The 21151-nt window shown below is 39.2% G+C and overlaps 2 protein-coding genes across 5 annotated transcripts in view; one reads left to right on the forward strand and one right to left on the reverse strand.

Annotated features, from left to right (window-relative positions):
* trim55 (tripartite motif containing 55) overlaps window positions 1-18796 on the forward strand; it is a 63357-nt gene extending 44561 nt beyond the window's left edge. For 2 of the 3 annotated variants that reach the window (XM_004915175.4, XM_004915178.4), the window contains one exon: window positions 17712-18796. In XM_004915175.4, coding sequence (XP_004915232.2) covers window positions 17712-17834 — 123 coding nt within the window. In that variant the 3' untranslated portion in view covers window positions 17835-18796. Of the gene's footprint in view, window positions 1-2191; window positions 2283-17711 lie in introns of all 3 variants that reach the window. The other variant, XM_004915176.4, reaches the window with a different exon arrangement.
* Window positions 17947-20380, reverse strand: LOC100485454 (corticoliberin). 2 transcript variants are annotated; one of them, XM_004915180.4, is made up of 2 exons: window positions 20043-20380; window positions 17947-19614 (listed from the first exon to the last, which is right to left on the reverse strand). In XM_004915180.4, the coding sequence occupies exons 1-2, from the start codon at window positions 20119-20121 to the stop codon at window positions 19058-19060; spliced, it is 636 nt and encodes a 211-aa protein (XP_004915237.1). In that variant the 5' UTR covers window positions 20122-20380; the 3' UTR covers window positions 17947-19057. The 2 variants fall into 2 exon arrangements, with proteins under 2 accessions (XP_004915237.1, XP_004915236.1); XM_004915179.4 differs by having other exon boundaries at window positions 17947-19659.
* Window positions 20381-21151: the final 771 nt, after the last annotated feature.

Below are 21151 nucleotides of genomic sequence, written 5' to 3' on the forward strand. Positions count from 1 at the left end.
AAAAAAAGCAACCTGACTGCAGGAACTAATAGCCACCCAGGTTGAATCATAGCTAAAGATATCAATCACTCACATAGTGTATAAAAATAAAAACCTATAGGTATGTAATAAATGAATCACAAAAAATACACCTTAATCCTTAAAACCATCAGGTCCCAGGGAAGGAGGGTCCCCTTTACTGATCCAAATATAAAAGCCACAGGGCTTCCAGTAATTAAACCAGTTCTCTACTGCATAGTAATAGTACAACCACTCTGCGTGTGTGCACTGGCACATAAGAATTAATGTGAGTAAACAGTTCAATAAATAGCTACTGCAAACTAATGCTGCTAATTATATTTGCAAAATTAGATCCAATACGTGAACTCAATATTCTGTGTCCTCAGAAGTATAGATCACAAGTTGATTTATCCTGACTTTCACACAATAAAAATAGTGTATATAACCCAATACTGTATGTATGAATATACATATACTGTATGATATACAGCATGTATATAATACAGTGCTGTGAATTGCTGACTAATATACATAATGGGCCATTAAGTGCACCACCTAGTGCTCATTTCCCAAGTACTTGTGCCCCCTTGGACACTGCTCTGCACTGAATGCCGGATGAAAAATTCTGTGCTCAAAGAAGAGCGCAGCATCAGGGCATGCAGCTTAGCTCTGTCCTTAGTGCTGCATTTAGACAGTTGGAAAGGACAGGGCACCAATGCAGGCTGCACATTCTGCTATTCCTACCCTCAGAATGCCATGCGAGGTGAATACCTAAGTGCCTCCCCACCTTCTGCCCCTCTTAAATGGAGTGCTGCTTAATGCACAGTCCTGAGGTCTTTGCACCCAGAAATACATTGCAGAGGCCTGCAGCTTTTCACACAATGGACCACACAGTGTGCAAAGTCCAAAAAAATGGCAGATTGTGGCCTTTTTTTTTCACTTTACCTACTGCGTGGGGAATTGTACATAAGCACTCTAGTATACACACTTTAAAGTCCAGCATTTTGGACACTGATAATCTGCAAAATACTTAGCTGAAAATAGCACAGGTAAAACGAATTGTGGGAATATTGACATCTAACATCCCACAGCCAGACAAAAGCCAAAAGTGGTCACGGCCACTCTCACCACTCACTCCAATATTCCCAGCAACCGTTCACCATAATAATTACTTTCTCAAGAGGCTTAATTGTGATAAACTTTTTATCTCTTTGTTAGTGGAGGTCTCTCCTTCCCAAGCACCTAATGGTTTTCAGGCTGAAGGTGTGTTTTTAATGATACATTTATACATATATATATACATATTAAATACTATAGTGAATAAAGTCTGTTTAACTAGTGTCTGCTTAGTAAGAGGCTTTTTGTAACATGCTTCCTGCTTGAGCAGTGTATAATGACTATATTTCTATAGTTATGTGTGCATCATTACCAGTAAGCTAGCACTGTTTTTTTCCTTGGCTTTTAATGGTTCAGAATGAGTCACTAAATAAAAATAAAGGCAAGACTACCACTTATCTCTTCCCAAGGCATTTATGAATACATGTTAGAACTGAGGTCTAAGAACCGAATATGGCTCTTGACCTAATCAGGTTGTTCAGGATACATGTGCAAATAGCAGCAGCTGCCAGAACTCATCTCTCTGCCTAACCTATGTCATTTCTGGAGGCATGGTCAATGCCATGGTTCCCCTAAAAGTATAAAGGTTAAACATCCTCTTTAAGGTGAACATTGGAAGCATTAAGTAAGAGATAAAGACGACAGAGGGACAGAACATATTACCCAACAATTCTATTCTCCGCTTGCAGTATGTACCCTGCCCTGACAATATATACCAGTGTACTTTTCTTTTATTCCCATAAAGAAAGGGTTCTTAGCCAAATAGTTGTGGCCCAAAATTCAGTTTAGAGTGTCTTACCTCGATCTCCTTTAATACAAATGAAATGTCCTCTTAACAATACTCAAATGACTATGTTAATTAAAGGTAGCAACATTTATTCTAAACCAAATCTTGCTTTAAAGCAAAAAGCAGTTCAGATACTCAAATGCAACTGACAGGGAGTTCTTTATTAAGTTTGCCAGCATTTTACTGTATATTGGAGCTATATGAGTCAATGTGGCGTAAAGTCACCATTTCTTTAAAGAGAAACTGTATAAATGTCAATTGTGAAGAATTTTTCTTATTCCCTCACAGGAGTTAGCATTCTGCTTATCAGTTCTGGCATTATTTTTCATTCTGCGTCATCTCTGGAATCAGATTCAGTATATGATATTTACTATCATGGGTACGAAAGACTTTATTTTGTTTATTTACTAACATTTCATTGTTCCCTTTCCCACTCATTTCCAAATGACAACTCAAATTCATGCCCACTGTGGGACTATCATCAGTATGACTACATTAAACTGGGTATCTGCAGTGTGCTATTAATTCCTTATTTGATCATATTTACATTGAAGAGAAATAACTGTACTAAGGAAACAAAGCACAGAAGGAACAAATAATGACTTTCAGTAGCAGGTGCAGGATTTATCCACATGAAAGTAATGGTTCAACAAATACTGAGCAATTTCCCTGTATCCTTGTAAACACAAAAATCAGCTAACAGGTTTATAGCTTGGCTCTGCTTTACTCTATTTTTTCATGCTTTAACTTTAAGCTTGAAATTTAACTGGGGATGACGTCAGCTTTCTCGCCATACAGGCTTTTTTTTTAAAGAATTTATCTGTTTCCCAGGCAGCAGAATGTTCTAAATTTCTGCAGAATTCTACAGTATTTTTCCTACTCCAAACTTTCAAACTATATTGTTGCTCAAAACTACCAAACTGTATTAGAACCGAAGATCCATAGACTGTGAATGAAAAACACAAGTTTGTCCATCTATTCTGCTCACATTCTGCTCACTGCCATGCTGCCATTCTAGTTTTAAGTCTTGAAATATGCTTTACATCTATCCCATGTGTCCTGTGTGTCTAAACTATTACAAAATTAAAGCAGAGGGAGGAAAGCAGTAGGCTGAGAAAGACAACAAAAGGGAAAGGAAGCAAGGAAACGGCACCACTTAGCAATGCACGGTCTCATCAAGTTAAACACTCCATTGCCTGACAGCAAAAAAATGTGCATTAGTCAGCATAGTAGCAAGTTAAAAAACGATATACACCCCTTCAAATGCGCAGTATGCTGTATAATAATCACATAACTCATCCCTATTAGTCTGACTGCTTAAAATAATTTAGACAGAAGGGTCTAAAGGTGTTTGGATGTTAGTTGCCAAGTCAGGAGTCTGTTACATCTTCCCTTCTCTCCAGCAAGGAGTGAAAGCATTTTTTTCTTCACTTTAAAAGAGCTCAAATTAAGAGGTATGCTAGTTGTCTTAAAAAAAAGGGAAAGAGATATAGTAAATACATTGCCATTATTGTTTAAAGGAATGGTTATTGCAAATGTAGAGGTAAATGAGAAAGAAAGGTAAAAACTAAGTAAGCTTTATCGGAAAACTCTATGTAAATACAGCCATAAGCACTCACAGAACTGCTGCTATGAGTCCTCAGTGAAAAGAAACACCACAATTCTCTGTATACACGATCTTCTGTGTCAGACTTCCTGCTCTGAGAAAACCCTTCAGGGCATGGCACAAGTTTGCTCTTCACTTCTCCTCCCTTTTACTCCTCCCCCTCCAACCTCGACTCTCTCCCCCTCCCAACTGGGCTGTAATCTGAGCTACAGCAGCCAGAGCTGCAGCATGGAAGTTACTGAGACCAAGCTAAAATGGCAGCTGCTATCTTAAACAAACAGAGGGAGCTTCTGCTTTCTGCAGAATAACTACAGCATTCTAGCTTGCACTATTGTGGCTAATCTACTGCCACTGCCAAAATGCCTTTCCTTCTACTTTAAATGTTATGAATTTATATAGAAGTTTGTACCAGGTCTAGTAGACTGTTTGCAAGTAAACATCAGGTTGGTTGATGTGCATCACTAGACTTCTTGAGATACTTACCATGTTTTTATATGGCCTGCGTATAGTTGGTATATACTATGAGTACAAAGAAAAGCAGGCATGCTACTATGAGCAGATGGCCATCTCTCATAATAACAAAAGCTGAACTATGCTGAATGTTTGTATGAAATTTTTTTATACAAGGAAATCTCAAATATTAGTCAAGAATTTAGGGGTAGGCTCAGCTGCTACATGTTTTTATAAGTTATGACAATTATATACACTTTACAAGGAAGGTTGAGGAACAGAGTAAAAAGATGGGACTGTAGCCAAATATGAAATTATGACAATAGGAAATACAGATAACATTACAGTTGATGGTTAAGACATAGAAGTAGTAGACAGGTTTGGCTCTTCTTTGGGTTAATTATGAACAATCCAGCATTAAAAATATGATGCAGACTGGAGCCTGGTAGAACCAGGTTAGAAGCCTAAAAACGATCTGCGAATGTACTAACATATCAGAATTGTCCAGGCTATTGTGCTTTATGGATGTGAAAGCTGAACAGTGAAGACGATGGACAGGAAATCTGTTGATGATTTTAACTTTGGTGTTGGTGAGACTTTTGAGAATACAGTGCACAACAAGGAAACCAAGCAGTTGGATCCTTGGCTAAATCAAACCTCACCTTTTATTTGAAGACCACATGACCAGATTGAAACTCTGATTTTGGACAGCTTATGAGATGGGCTAGTTCATTAGACAACACATTTTTATACTCAAAAGATTTGAAGAGAAAATAGAAAGTGGATGACTAGAGATGTAGCAGGAGGGAGAGCTGCCTGATTGGCTGCCATGTATCTGCTGGCTCTGGGGTGAGAGGTCAAAATTTGAAAAGAGCCGAACACAGTAATGCAGTGGCACAACAAGAGTCAAATGGCTCAGTAGAGGGTATAATGCTGCTTGTAAGATAAAGTCAAGTTACAAATACATCTGTTTGATACTGGGGTTCTAGATATTCTTATACAGTCTCTTGTAATGATGACCTGGATACACAGTAAATGAAGCTTGCTGAGTGTTCCCATTAAGCACATTAATCAGTTTTATATAATCAAATAATGTGCTTGAAATGTGTTCAAACATTACAGTATATACAGAGGGAGTACTGAATCTGAAATGGTAGATATCCCAAACATATTTAGATTTTCAGTTTGATTTCCATGGGGGGCGTTTACTATTGTTCGATTTTTTTTTTCACAATTCATATTTTTTTGCTCCAAAATACGAAAAAAATACACATTTTTTTTGCAATTTAGTATGTGACAAAACTGCAACAAATGCAAAAACACACCATCTCAAAGCTGTCGAGATCATCTAGAAGTCTGCGGTAGGTGTCTTTTTCAGGGCCGGAACTAGGGGTAGGCGCTGGCAGAAGAGGCAGCTGCCTAGGGTGCAACAATTGGGGGGCGCCAGGCAGGTACCTCTCCTGCTTACCCCTAGTGCTACTTTATCATTAGCGGTGGAGGCAATGATCGATCTAATCGCACTGCCCCCCCCTGAACCTCCTCCTGTGCTTTGGCGCGCATGCGCCGTTCGGGGGCGGGGAGGTGGGCGGAGTTGGCCGACCGGGTTGCCTAGGGCGCCCGGTCAGCTTGGCCCGCCCCTGGTCTTTTTACAACTGGAAGATCTTTCCTTGCTTCATACTTATGGAGGTTTTAACGCTTGGATTTTTTGCGTCAACAAATTCTTAAAAAAATAATTTTGGATAGCAAGCATGCCATGTGTAAGTGCCCCCACAGAATCAGGCTGGAGTAAACAGTTTGTTTCTAACATATTTATACAGACTGCACAATTCAGCCAAAAATAAAGATTATAGGGATCATACTTTTGGAACCCTTTGGTTTGGGTTGCCACCTCTGTCAGCGTTTGTAGCCAGGCTGATTTGGAAAAACCAGACTGTCTGGGTCAAAACCGGACCGGTGGCAACCCCACCTTTGGTGCTCATTCAATAAGTATGTGACCATGGCCTTGCTCGGATCCGCGTCTTGTGCTGTATTAAAAATCTGCCATAGGGTGGAGCCAGCACTGACAGGTGCAAACCCGCCTTGTCCTTACCTATGGCAGCCGATAAGCCCAAGGCTATTTTGCACTCTGTGTCTCTGCATCCGCTGGCATTCTCTAACTTGCATCTGATTGACACACAAGTTAAGGGAAAGGTAGGGGTCTTCCTAGGTGCCTCTCCTAGCCCGCCCTTCATAAATTCAGTATCACTCATGTAGGCAGTGCTGTATTCTGGAGTGCAAGGACCTGCACCTCTAGGTGCTCACCCACAGAGTAGCTTGTACCTGTTCTTTCCACCCTGCTCTGTGCTTCATAAATGACTTCTATGTATATATGCAATTCTTCTATGTGCTACTACTGCGCTATCACAGGTATGGGACCTGGGGTTTTCAGGATAAAGGGTCTTTCCATAATATGGATCTCCATACCATAAGTCTACTAAAAAATAATTTTAAGTAAATCCAATAGGATTGTTTTGCCTCCAATAAGGATTACCTATATTTTAGTTGGGATCAAATACAAGGTACTGTTTAATTCTTACAGAGAAAAAGGAAATCATTTTTAAAAATGTAAATTATTTTATTAAAATAAAGTCTGTGGGAGATGTAATTTGGAGCTTTCTGGATAATGGGTTTCCAGATAATGAATCCTTTACCTGTATCATTGTAATTGTATAAAGACTTTCAGCTGAGTGCTCTCAAACCTTAAGATCCAGCAGGAGCCGGGGAACCTGTTTTGGGGGAGTGCCATCTAGTGGTGTGTGCCGATTGCAAGCATTCCAGGGAAAATCTGTTACAAACAAGTGCACTTAGAGCACAATTCACTCAGTGCCCTTTAAATTTGTATACCATGGTTCATGGATTTTACTTTGCTTTGCTTTTCTTGGCAAGTCAGGTTTTTAAATGATTATCCACATTAAGTAGGCGATCATTTTCCTTTTCAAACCTGCTGACACAATTAATCTTCTTGCCAATACAACGCCCTTTGCTGCTGCCTCGCATAATATACTGTATGTCCATCCTCTTTCTTTCATGTTATAACAGATTCAACCAACCCCTTTTTAAAAGGTCTTTTAAAAACAAATACCAAAAAAAGAAAAAAAAAAGAAGACTTTAAAGAAGACCTATAGGAGTCGCTTTGCCTTAAATAGCTTTAATTCTTCTAGCACAGGTGCTCAGTCCTTTATTCTATGACACTAGTTGCCATGTAAACAAATGAGTATCATAAAGAAACAAAAGAGCATCATTTAAGTGCCATTAATTGTAGAATCTATGGTACCTGCATGACAATTGGACTTACCAAAATCTATTTGCTATTCAAAGGGAAAGCAAAAGAGGTGCTTCCCTAACCGGGTGCACTGGTTTTATTTAATTCATTCTCCCTCCAGATATGAATACCATTTAAACTCAGCTTCTATACATATGAGCCATCCCAACCATTTGGTTATGCCTCTTACAGCCCATTTCTTTTGACTTCAGTTTCAGTTGCACCATAATTGTTTGCTTTGGGTTGAGGAATCTTCTTTTTTAAGTAACTTGTTGTAAATCATACCTACGTTTTAGTTTCAGAGTGCCTCTTAAATAGTCATATGCTTTTTCTTTTTATTCAGGGTCACCATCAGTATTCATGGTGACTCATGTTGCTAAGTTAGCAGGGCCCTCCCCCCAGGGGGCCCACATTATTAGCCCACTGGTCATCTGGGGCACCTTGGTGGTGGCCCCTGCTTACAAGTAAAATAGGACCCCAATGACAACTAAAAGCCCCTTACATCCAAATAATCCCAGATCCAACCCAAAAATTATCCCAATACCTGATTTATGATACTCCTAAACCCACTCACTACCCCACCTTTCTTTTCCATGTTCAGCCCCCTATGATTGATTATTGTGTACATTACACATTGGGTGCACCTGATATTACTAATACTCCAAATCTCGTACACAGTCGCATACACAGTTACTGGCAGTTGTTTGTATGCTTTTGTACCCCCAGCAACTCGCCCCCCATACATGCAGCGCACATCGCACACACCCCATGCAGAAGCACATCATGTTGAACACCATTTGTGTACAGTACTTAATAAATGTTGCATTTTGGGGTGATCACGTGCCCCCCAAAAAGTTTGTACCCCTACACTATAGTGGATTTGGATTAACTGCTAAAACACCTCTACTTTAACTTAATTCTTCTCCAGAGTCAAACTATGGAACATTTAGATACATTTGGTGAGAATTACCACTGCGTCAATGGCATTATTCACAATAAGATATACAAATGGATTTGCCTTGACTGTTACAGTGAACAATAAGAAAGTTACCTGTAATGATATAACTTAGTGTAAATAATAAATTAGTTGCTTGCTTGTTTTAAACCCACTTCAGAAAAACTGTCATAAAATTAACATTGCAAATAAGTTGCTGCTGTCGCTGTTGTATTACTGATCAAGTCTGGATTAGTTAACTTTCTCGGCAGTGTCTTGCAAAACTAGTTAATTATAGTTCCATGACTCATATTTCTGTCTAACTTCTTTACAAGAACCAAATCTTCCTATGTTTCAGTTGCAAATAAAAAGCATGAACTTCCCAGTGACGGGTAAGCAAAAGCTAAAGGATATATGACGGAGAGTCTGAAGTTCCCTGACTTGGTGCGACTTGTGAGATCATTTATTAAAATCCAATAAAGCATAGGTTAATAAAAGCCGCTCATCAATAATTAGAAATATGATTGTGTGAGTCAGTTACACCTTTGAAAGGAGCATTGAAGAAACAGTTCTGTTCATACACACTGGCGTAAATATAGAGAAAGCAGAGCCCACAGTCACAGGAAGGGGGCCCGAACCATGGGGTCTGCTTCCTCTATAGTTAAAAGAAATCCCACCTCCCCAGCCAGTTGGCAGGAGCAGGGGAGCAGGCAGGTGCTGGTAGGGGTCACTATGGTTGCTTAGCCACTCTGAAGATATTTTTTACTCACATCACTGTTCATACAGATGGTAAGAATAGAAGTATATAAAGTTGTTAATAAGGACAGAATTATATAAGGTTATTATCGTTACTTAGGCAGTAAATGAACAAAAAGTTACCTATACCAAAGTGCATTCAGCTATTTAAATTGAGCGCTATTGAAGTGAGAAATACTTAATCCCCAAAGGAATACATCATTATCATATCTGTTATATGTCCATCTGCACTGAAATGCTGTTCTACTTGAAAGAGAATTCCCACTTGTACAGAGGAAAGTGTGGCTTTCATAGCTTAAGGGAGATATATTCCCTATTTAAGCTACAAAGTTCAGAGAAACATGTTTCTAACCTTTCATATGCCTATTTATTAACATGAATGGAAGCTGCAATATTGCAGCCTCTGCAAAGTTCAAAGAAATACCATCTATAAATTGCAATGAAACAGTGCCCCCAGGGGCACGGTGATGATAAAAATTGTTGAGTGTTTGGCCTTACCAAGCAATAACTTTTGTGCTAAGAATCTGTCAGTTATGAAGATTCCCTTGTATTCGGCAAAATAGTGATATACAATTCATTATGCCTTCCAAAACCACCATGTACCGGAGCAGTATAACCTTTTTTAATGAAAAGATATGCCATACAGATCTAACCGCTGATCAGATGTGGGGTCTGACATGGCTGGCATATTCTTTGATCAAAGGTAACAACCTACATTCCAAACATCAATGTATTTTTAACAGCGCAAAATTGGGCATGTTCTGCCTATGGTAAAATAGCTTAATTTTTTAGCACAAATGTCCCTGCCCAATAAAATCTAGGACCTGGAAGTAAATGAGATTGAAAGAGCTGTCCTTTTTGGTGCAATTTAACAATGCCACAGTTTTCACTGGCCCCTTTCTAATCTTCATTCTGTTTGTGCAACCATGATTATCTAAGACAGACATGTTCATCCAAAAGTGTGTTGGCTCGGAGAAAGTAACCCTTGTCAGTTTACATGGGTGTGCCAATATTGTATAATTATGCATGCTAACGTTCCCACCAAACTGTGTGGTCAGCCCTCCTGGGGAAGGGGGGGCAGTCTCAATTCTAATCAGGGAAGAATACATATTTGGTTTCCTAGATATGCCTGAGAGCCCAATTTGAAGGTCCATTAGGGTGAGATTTGGAAACAAGATATTTTTCTGTCCTTGATATTGTAATGGATGATACACCTATGTTTTCCAAATCTCTAAACTCATTGTGTGACCAAAGACTGGACATCCAAACCTCCATTATTTGCAGCCCCCTTATTGAGTCCTCTATCTATGGTGCATCCTAACATCAGCATCCATCAGAAATGGGTAACGTGTGATGCTCTATCCTTGGTATCCTGAATGAGGACCAAGTACCAGGTGACCAGCCAACACTAATTATATACAATCTGTTAAATTGTTATGCCTTTCATGTCTAGCAGATATAGCAATATATCTGAAACTGTATATTCCCAAACTGTCTAGCCAAATCTGGGCATGTACTGTATGGCAATTCTAAGTGCTAAAATTTATTGGGGCAGTTTAAGCCTTCCTTTCCATTTCAGAAAATATACATATTCAATAAAATGTGTCTAACTGGCACACTTGTTCTTATCAGAGTATCTTATTATGATTTTCCATTTTGAAGTTAATTAACAGTGAGATAGAATGAGATTATAAGGAAGGGAGATGTAAGAGCAAAGAATTAGGCAGGGAACCATCTCAGAGTAAATGAGATGTTACTGTGCCAGGCACAGGGCAAGACATCCCATTAGCCCCAGTACTGTTAGCCTGAATATACTAGCCAGTAATCATGGTCCAATTAAGCACTTGTCACCTTAATGACTTAATGACACTGGTTACGGTGCAATTCCCTCACACTCTTACAGCTAATTAACATTTTATGATGGATCTGAGAACACTATATGCCACGCATACTCATCCTTTAGTAGGAGAGCTATACATCTAGTGACTACCTTATTCTTATTTGATCCAGCTGAAAAGGGTTAATTTAGGATCCCTATGTCCAATGCTGTTTTTGGATATTGGTATAGCAGTCATGAAAAACAAGAGTTAGCCTATGAAATTACTGTAGAAGTAAAATCTCTACACTGTGTTATTATTGGCTTGTAAGCATAATGAAACCAGGATATGTATTTATGTAGACATACATCCGCAAGTGCAATGATCTAAGTGCAATATTAAGTGCAATTGCCATGTTTTTTCCCACAATGCAGTGTTTTTTTCTCCAAATTCTTGCATCATTGTGGTTAACATTGTGGTGCCTTTGATCTATTTGTGCTGTGCCTACTGCACCTGCGTCTGTTTTGCCAACACCCCTGTATATGTGCTTTATCACAAATCAGACACAGTTGCGCTGAATATTGTCATAGTCTGTCTGGCATCATTTCTGGAGTTTGACATATGAGTGGCATGTGCACTATGTACTTTTGGTGCATATACACTGTGGCCATTTATACAGGGTGCTTAGGAAGGATTAAGCAGTGCTGAGAGCAACTTTATGGAATTTTGACACAGGTACCATAGTTTTGCACGCAACTGACTGCAGGGAATGAGCCCTTATATATGCAACTCAAACAGAAATCACAGCAAACACATGATAACCCCTTTACCCTAATATACTGAATGAAGAAGTGTAAGTCCTGGTTTGTGAGAATCCAGCTCAAGATGTAATGCCATGAACACAACCCATCAATTACGAATGCCACAGACAGGGAGTAAGTACAGGTCCCGGGTGCAATGTGCCCTAGCTTGCATGTCTAAAGGGCAAATTTATTAATGCTCAAGCGTCCAGGCTTGAGCATTGGGCTCCTAAAATCACATGTGAGTTCCTAAACTTATGTGTGATTTCTGCATCTGAATACCTTGGCCTGCTACCGATCCTTATTTATTTTTCCCCGAGCAGATTTTTCAAAAATCAATAAAAGGCCTGGTGCCTAAAACCTGCAGAGCTTTTTATTTTTTGTTGGTAGCAAGCCAGGGTATTCAGATGCAGAAACCATGCATGAGAGGCTGGAGCATTAACTCCCTTAATGAACAAACCAACGCAGCCCACCCCTCATGAATATAACACTGCTGGACGCGGTTGTGCTCTGCATCTTGCGCCAGATTCTTAATCCAGTGTTAGATGCAAAATGCAGCCTGCAGCAACCATTGCCCAAGGCACATCTGCTAAATGTATGGGCCCCAAGGGCCCTATTATTATGGCCATAGATTTCTAAGGTATTCAGTTTGCAGATTTGAAGAAAAGTCTGCTTGTATATAACCCTCTACTTTTCCCAAAATGCAAAGGTTATGTAATAAATGGAGAAGATTTTGTTTATATCTAGTAATCTATAGCATGTAATCATGATTATTTCACTTTTATAGGTTACTATACCAGAACCAACAGCAGGTGCACCTATCCCTACTTCTATGTATTAGTATGTTGGATTATGACAAATTTTCTGGGTAACACTTTTTTCTCTATTGTTCTATAGAATAAAAAGATGCCAGAATATGTCAGACCTTTCTCAACACCCTCTGCATTTTCAGAGACATTCCGCTCTTTTTTAAGGTCAATTGATTTCTTTGTAAATAGTTCTAAGCTCAGTATGGGATTTATGGGAACGAAGCAACGGATTAGAGAATAACTAATGGCTTACAGTGTGTGTTAGATTGTATTTCTTGCACAGTAACCCCTATCTGTTCCTTCATTTAGAAATCTGTTTTGTTTATGGCTTAAAAGCAGAAGTGCAGTCTCTTTTTTTTCAAGAGGCAGTGAAAAATAAATGTTCCTTTAATGCTTTCTGAGTGCCACGCTAATGTACAAAACAGCACAATGTGACAGATAATGAGCTAGTTTTACCGCTCCACTATATATATATGAAAGGTATCTGCAATTGGAAATATCTCAAAATCTACAACAAAATTGCATTGCAATGGATATTAACAACCCATATATATATATTTTATTTTTTTTTTAGCTCACACTGCATTTTTTATCTGAAACTTTATCATTTTATATCCTGGGTAGAAATAACATTTTTAACCCATATAAATAGTTAGATAAAGTAAATAGCTGCTCTAGAACATTAGACAGTTACATTCTGCTTTGAAATTGTATGGAGTTTAAATTATCTCCGATTTATTTCCCTTGATAGATAACACACAGACATCACATGGTGGTTTTGTGGGGATTTCTATATTCTGAACACAAAAGGAAGCCTGGAAAGACGATAACTAATGATACAGCCGTTCCTGCACTTACCAATGCTTTAAACCTTATGATACTTCATACTCAGGGCCAGAATTAGAGAATAGAGGGTCCCTGGCAATGACAGAAGGTTGAAACCCTCATGTAAGTGGGTGGAAAATGTATAAATCCAACCTGCAACCCTCCAGCTGTGATTGGACAGCAATTCTCTACACCCCCTCCTGACTGCAAGGTTGACTTTCTTAATGTATATACAGAAATATATTTTATAATATGTGTATAGTATTTTTATCTGTATTCTTCCCCTCAGGGCACCTCTCTTTCTAGGGGTCCAAGGGAAATGTCCTTTCTTTTATTAGGAAAAAAAACAGTTTTCTGGGTTGTTGACATATCCTTTAAGCAAATAATGCTAATTTTTGAAAACAATTTCCTTTTTCTCTGTAATAATAAAACTTCATGGCAACTAAGCTACAAGAATCCATATTAGAGGCAAAACAATCCTATTGGAATTATCTAAAGTTTTAATGATTTTTAGGTGTTGGCGATATAAATTAGAGAAAGATCCCTTATGTAGTAAATCCCGGATAATAGATCCTATACCTGTACTCATTATTTCAATTCGGAGCCATTATTTAAACTTTTTATTATAGTCACATAGGCCCCAAATTTAAGGAGGACTAAACATTTGTCTTTATCTAAATGATTCTTACACATAAGGGCATATTTATCAATATTTATCATAGCAGCCAATCAGCAATTAGATTTTAACAGTTAGAAAACCAAAGCAAATCATCTTATTGGCTGCTATGAGCAACATCACTGATAATGTTTTACTCCACTTTTTACACAGCATGAGAAATATACCCCTAAGGGGCATATTTTTTATAATGTGTAATTCAACATCACTGGTAATGAGATATTTGGTTTTGTTTTCTAACTTGTAGGTGACAATTCTGACAAATCTGCTTATACATAGTAACATAGTAACATAGTAAGTTGGGTTGAAAAAAGACATACGTCCATCAAGTTCAACCATAATGCCTATACCTAACCTGCCTAACTACAAGTTGATCCAGAGGAAGGCAAAAAACCCCATCTGAAGCCTCTCTAATTTGCCTCAGAGGGGAAAAAATTCCTTCCTGACTCCAAGATGGCAATCGGACCAGTCCCTGTATCAACTTGTACTAAGAGCTATCTCCCATAACCGTGTATTCCCTCACTTGCTAAGAATCCATCCAGCCCCTTCTTAAAGCTATATAATGTATCAGCCAGTACGACTGATTCGGGGAGGGAATTCCACAACTTCACAGCTCTCACTGTAAAAAATCCTTTCCGAATATTTAAATGGAACCTCCCTTCTTCTAAACGGAGTGGGTGCCCTCGTGTCCGTTGGAAGGACCTACTGGTAAATAAAACATTAGAGAGGTTATTATATGATCCCCTTATATATTTATACATAGTTATCATGTCACCTCTTAAGCGCCTCTTCTCCAGTGTAAACAGACCCAACTTGGCCAGTCTTTCTTCATAACCGAGACTTTCCATACCCTTTACCAGCTTAGTTGCCCTTCTCTGGACCCTCTCTAGCTCAATAATGTCCCGTTTGAGCACTGGAGACCAAAACTGAACAGCATATTCTAGATGGGGCCTTACCAGTGCTCTGTAAAGGGGAAGAATAACCCCCTGTAAAGGGGAAGAATAACCCCCATAGGCAACACACCGGTGATGTTGGCTTACACACTATAAGAAATATGCCCCTTTTATTACTCTGGACATCATTAGATGTCTCTGAGTATTGACTGAAAAGGGAGATATTATACTTATACTGTATTTTTAGGTGGTCCATACAGGGGATACTGTGCCCCACACATAGTGAAGCCTACAGAGTTGTGGTTGTGGGTACGAAGGTTGAGTGATGGTGATTGGCACCTCTTTGATTTTGAAGCTGACATGATATTACAGACACCTTTGTAAAGACTGTATGGGTTTCAAAGATCTACAGAGAATTTTTTTTTGTTTGGCTCAGTATAGTCACAGTGTCCCCAAAAGTACATGACTCATATTTTCATTGGTATTTGTGTTGGTACCCATATCATATATATTTGGAACAAATGTTAGATTCTGCATGTCTTGTGACACAGGGGATTCTGTGCTGCACTTTTGAGGGCAATAAGGGAACCAGAAGCTGCTGCCTGTTGTACTACAAACATGTGTGTTTGATCACAGTCAATGCAAGAAATATAACGGATGTGCTACTGCCTATGTCAGTATACATGGTGCATCTTTACTGACTGAGTAAAGACATAAAACAGGTCATAAAGATGTGACTTCTTCACAAACATATTTGTTTTAACTTGGCCCTGCTCAGGTTAGTAACCCTAAACTCAAAAATGGGGTGTATTGCTGATTTTTTTTGTTACTATCTGCTTTTGTCATTAGGAATAGGTAGCAATGTTCTAGTAGTGGGTGTAACAGAGTTGAGATGGAGCCACCAGGGGAACATGACAACAATAATACATTCTATCAGTAATACCCAACCTGCTGTCCTTTCAGTTGCTGCTGAGTAACAGAGCCCCCAGCAGCTGGAGACAGTTGAATATATCAAAATGGTGCCTGTTTCACCCTTTATAAATGAATAATTTTTAGTTGAACATACCTGTATTAATTAACATAGGCTGCCTAACAGGACCTCCTTTAGTTCAAAATATGCAATATCCTATGTGCTATCCATTATCTATCCATCCTGCCTATTTCTTTTGGTAATCTTGTTTAGACAGTACCTGTTTAAATAAGGGCAACAGAATGCCGATTATATATTTAAGTATTTATTTATTACATCTTTTAATTATTGGGTTATAAAAAAAGTGATTTAAAACCGCTACAAATACCACTACTATGTAGTCAAGCAATTCCTTTAAACCCAGCCTGTTCCCATGTGCGCCCTCACTGCACTGAAGAGGGTCCAAACTGGGTCATCTCACTACCACAGAGATCCACTCATTCTGTACATTAACTGGACAAGCACAGTAGTGCCAAATATCCCATCTGGCCATTTATCTATATGCTTGGTATAAGGGATGCTTAGTTTGATAATGAGAATATCTGTGACTTCCATCGGTTACAAATGGGGACTACTTTGATTTTACCTTTGGGTGTGGTCAAAACCAGCTTAAGGGGGCCACATTGCTACAAACTATACAGGTAGATATAGAGTAGGGGTGCAGGTAGAGAGAGAATAAGGCAAAGTAGAAGTGGGGGTGGGCAGAAAATGGTACATTGATGCAACTGTGTCAACTGAGACACAAATGAACACAATATAAAGGGGTGGGAACTGAGAAATGGCACCTAGCAGCGGTTGGTGTGGATAAGTAGGCATCCTGGAGATATGAAACAGGGAGGGAGAAGGAAGTATTTGTTAGAAATTAAGGTGGGAGGGAAAATGTGACACTGGACAGAAACATGAGGACATTTAGGATGACTGCTTGACTTATGAGAATATAACTATATATGTATAGCCACAAATAACCTGGAAAATATATGCTTATAATGCTTATAGATGTGATCAGTAATAAACAGTGCCAAATGATTTTACTTGTGTCACATGACAATTTGTTTATTATAAGAAATAAAAGAAAAGAGGAGGATTTAAAAAGTCACCTCTGAGTTCACTGGGTCAAACTATTTAAAACCAATCATAAGTGAGAGCACATTGGTCACATTATGGGGCTGTGCTTCATGGAGAGGAGGGCCTTACAGCTGTTGTAGAACTACTACCCCCATTATCTTCATTCAGATGGGACAAATATTTCCAGTAGCTGGAGGGCACATAATGGCATTCCAATTCCATAATACTGACACTAAGAAGCTTTTGCTGTGTATGACTGTTTATCACAAAGACTTGTGCTATGAACATGCTAAAAATAAAAAGGGCAATTTAAACTGATAAGTGCAGTGCTGTGCTCTAATACCTTCATTGTAACCCAAGCCCATGTGTAAACAATTTCTCATTCCATGTTTTTGTGTGATCTTTCTGTCACTGACAGAGTTCAGTTCTTATTGCTTGTTTCATACAGTTAATAGTATATAGTGAATTACTGTCAGAATATATTAGTTTTCAAAGGTACCCAACCTATTCAGGGTATATATATATAGAGAGAGAAAGGCTGATTTATTGTTCTTGCTCAACTATTCCTCCCATAATATTCCCCCAGTGTGCAACATGTCCATGTCAGCAGAGAAAACAGAAAGAGGAGAGATTGATGCACCCCATGAATAATAAAGTAAAGAGTAATAAGTGATAACGGACCACATGTCAAGTCCCAATCTCTTGCTTCACTGAATAATCAAAAAAGGGGATTCTTCTCACCATTTAATAGTTGGGAACAGCACCATTTTACAGTTGTTAAGGGGTTCAAGTTAGACAATGGAGAGTGTTCAAGCATCACAGGTTCATTTAAGTATAAATGCACTAAGCAAATGGTTGGGAATGTTCCCACACTGTCTAATTCATGTATTTATCTTTCCCCTTCAGAATGAGACTGCAGCATCTCTCCAAGGAGAAGCACAGGAACAGACAGTGGCAAACCAACCTGACAGCCCAGGCGACCCAAAGCATGTCTTCTCCTTCTCTTGGCTCAATACTGTACCTAAGTAACTCTTGGGCTCTACAGAGACTCTCTAAGCAACACGAGCAATGTTGCACTGGTGGATCCCACTGGAATGTTCTTCATCCCTGTTGTGGTTGTTAATCCGTTTTATGTCATTTCTTAACATTATATCACTTCTTCTGCATCTGGAAATCTGCACTGGTCCATACCATACCTTCTACCTAAGTCATTAGTGGTGACACCATAAACAATTCTAGCATCCAGATATGACTAGTACAAAACTCTTCATATTCTCCATACCTCATACAGAGATACTGTGGGACTATAACCCAGTACTGTGGAAAATCTGCCAAAAATGTCTTTTTTTAGTGAGTTAATATTATCATCACTTGACTATTGTTTACCTCTCTGTGTGTCTTTTCCACCATCGTGATATAATAATCAAGGGCAGCAAACCTACCCCAGTTTCAGTGATCAAATATCTACATATCAAGATTGTTCACTGAAACTTGTGTCGCTCATCTCTTCTGAGCTTGTTGGTGGGGCTTTGACATTAACATGCTGGGAAATATTTTGTTATTATGTATTTCATATATGTGGGTGCAAGACAAATATCAGCTTTGGTTCACTTCTGTTTCAGGACCATCTCTTTCTGTACAAAGTTGTGTGGAAATGCATAGCACACCTTCTTACCAAAAAAACTATAATAAACACTTGTAGCTTTGTAGATTTTATTAAAAAATATAGATATTAAATGTTATGTTACACACCCAAGTTGTGCCAATGCTGAATAGATGTTTTATTATGGAAACGTATACAATCAACTTTGATGCAAAATAAATTACAACAATTTTTTCCCCTCCCAGAGGAAAACCCCTTAGGTTTCAAGAGATTTAGCTTCTCCCTTAAGACTTTAAAATGCAACCCTCCCCAGATGGGTGTTCTCAGGAAATATATCACAAGAATGACCCTTGACTGTAAAATAAAAAAACGATATATTTACAAATGACACATGTTGCCTTTCACTGCAGTGAAATATACCCGGTACATGCTAAAAAACAGATATAGCTTGGGAGCCCTTTATTGCTTCCAGAGGGGCCAGAAACACCATGCGCTGGGTCCATGCTGGCCCCTTTGGCAGCAAAGGGGTTAAGATGCACAAACTGCAATTTTGAAGCTGTAAAAAAATAAACAGATGGTTTCAGGGCAGCTTTATGGTACATCACCTTTTGTGCTAAATGCAGAGAACTCTTTGGCAGGGAGACCTGTGCTATTTCCCAATGATGTCCATGAGTTTCCTGTTGCTGTGGGCTTGCTGGGCTATTTGCTCAGCTCTTGCCATTTCTAAGACTTCACGGAGCAAGTGAAAAGTCAGATCCAGGGAAATGGGAGGCTCTTCTGCACGCTTTGCTCTTTCTGTGGGCTCTTCCTGAGCACTGTAAGGGCTGTCTGCTCCATCCAAAGCTGCAGCTCTCAGCCCTGGCTGGCTGCTCCACTGCTGAGCCTGCAGTTGCTGCTGTACAGCCCTCACAAAGTTACCGCCAGATGCCTCGGGAAGCCGGCTGGCTGCAAACGAGCTTGGGGAATACTTATGGAGATTGCCTAGCCGGAGGAAATACTCTTCTCCCATGCGAAGTAGAAAGGGCTGGGAATTGGACAGAGCAGGCAGGGGAGCTCCAGGAGAAGATGCTGGGGATTTACTGAAAGCTCGGCACTCATGGCAGGGGAGGAGAGAGACCAGTAGGATTCCTGTAGACACCCACAGCTGGAACTTCATATTAAACTCCAAAGATTGAAGCTGAGATAAAGCTGATGCACAGGGGATTCCTAGAAAGGATGGAAACGGTACAAGGAAAAGGGCAATGAGGAGAACTGAGTAAGAAAAGGAAAAGGGATGAAAAAGGGAAATTGGGGTAGGAACAGAGAGAAGAAACAGAGGACAGAGTTAGTTACCCATGGTGAGTTTTACATTGTATTTTAACTAAAAGAATGTCAACTTACTATAATAACCAGAAAGTGTACATAGGGAACAACAGCATAGGATAAACTATGTCACTATTCTCACAACAGAATTAATATATGGTCCCAGCTTCTAAGGAATATATAAAACAAGTTCTGAACATCAGTCATTTTCATAAGGACTCACAAAATATTTGCTAAAGTATGTATCACTCCTTGTATATTATTATTTTATATGTATATAGACACATACAAAATAGAAAATTGCACACACACAGCATAAAAGTTCAGCTTACTTGCCGACAGAGGCAGAGTCAGTCTCGTCTCCCTCAGAAGGTGCTTGGCTGGTGCTGGGGTTATATCCCACTGTAGCATGAAAGGTAAGTGATGTTCGTGCCTCCTTGTGATGTTTTTAGACTTTCTTCCTTAAGGTGCTGGCATATTGTGATCTTTTCTGGTTGAAATAATTCTCTACAAACAGATGTCCTGAACCCAGGCTTTATAGCTTAGACTTTCTTCGGGGATCACGCAGATCTTGCCTAATAAGCTGACGCTTTCTTGACAACTGTTGCGTGTAACTCCTCTGCTGAATGAATAAATAATGGCCCTTCAGAGCAATGGGCAGAGTTTGCTATTACAACAATGACTCTTACGTCCAATTATGTTCTCAGATATTTATTGCCTCTTTAGTGACGTAAATGACACCTAAACTGGAAGTGATGTTCACAAGTCTCCCATTGACAAAAAATCATGAATGAGGTTTCCCATGTGGGCCGTGCAACGCCAAGTGACCTTTTACTACCAAAGGTCAAACAGGCAGCAATTTAACCCCATGGAGGTATAGTCGGTGGGGTATTAATGAGTCTGGTAGTGCTTGCAGGAATAATATTCTGTGATGCCCCCCAGCAACGCTCACCAGCAGATTCTCACATACGAACGTGCACATTTCATATAATCAAGAATGTTTTATACTTGTTAGTTTAATATTAAAGAATAGATAATTAGGAGGGATGACATATTATACACTATGTTTGTGTTCTACATTTTGCTTAAGGAATTCTTTTCACCCTTCCAGGTTCTGTTGAAGAATCACGCACAAACCCTAGCATTTAATTTAAATGAATGTACTACTTTGGAACCATAGACCATTACTGGCCACTGTGTAAAATGCCTTTAGCACTATGAAACGTAAGGCAGTTTGGGTGCCCTTGTAGTGATTAAACACATTATGAAAATCATTAATAGATGTTTGGAAGCAACATAATTAGCTGTGTATGCCTTTTCAAACAATGACTGGGGGTTCTGAGCTACTCACAACACTTACTATTGCTGTCACTGAGAATTGACTCCCTTCATATTAATCACTGTTACTTGTAGTCGACAGAGTGCAAAAGCCCTTGTGGTG

Source organism: Xenopus tropicalis, chromosome 6 (assembly GCF_000004195.4).
Source record: "Xenopus tropicalis strain Nigerian chromosome 6, UCB_Xtro_10.0, whole genome shotgun sequence".
Lineage (NCBI taxonomy): Eukaryota > Metazoa > Chordata > Amphibia > Anura > Pipidae > Xenopus > Xenopus tropicalis.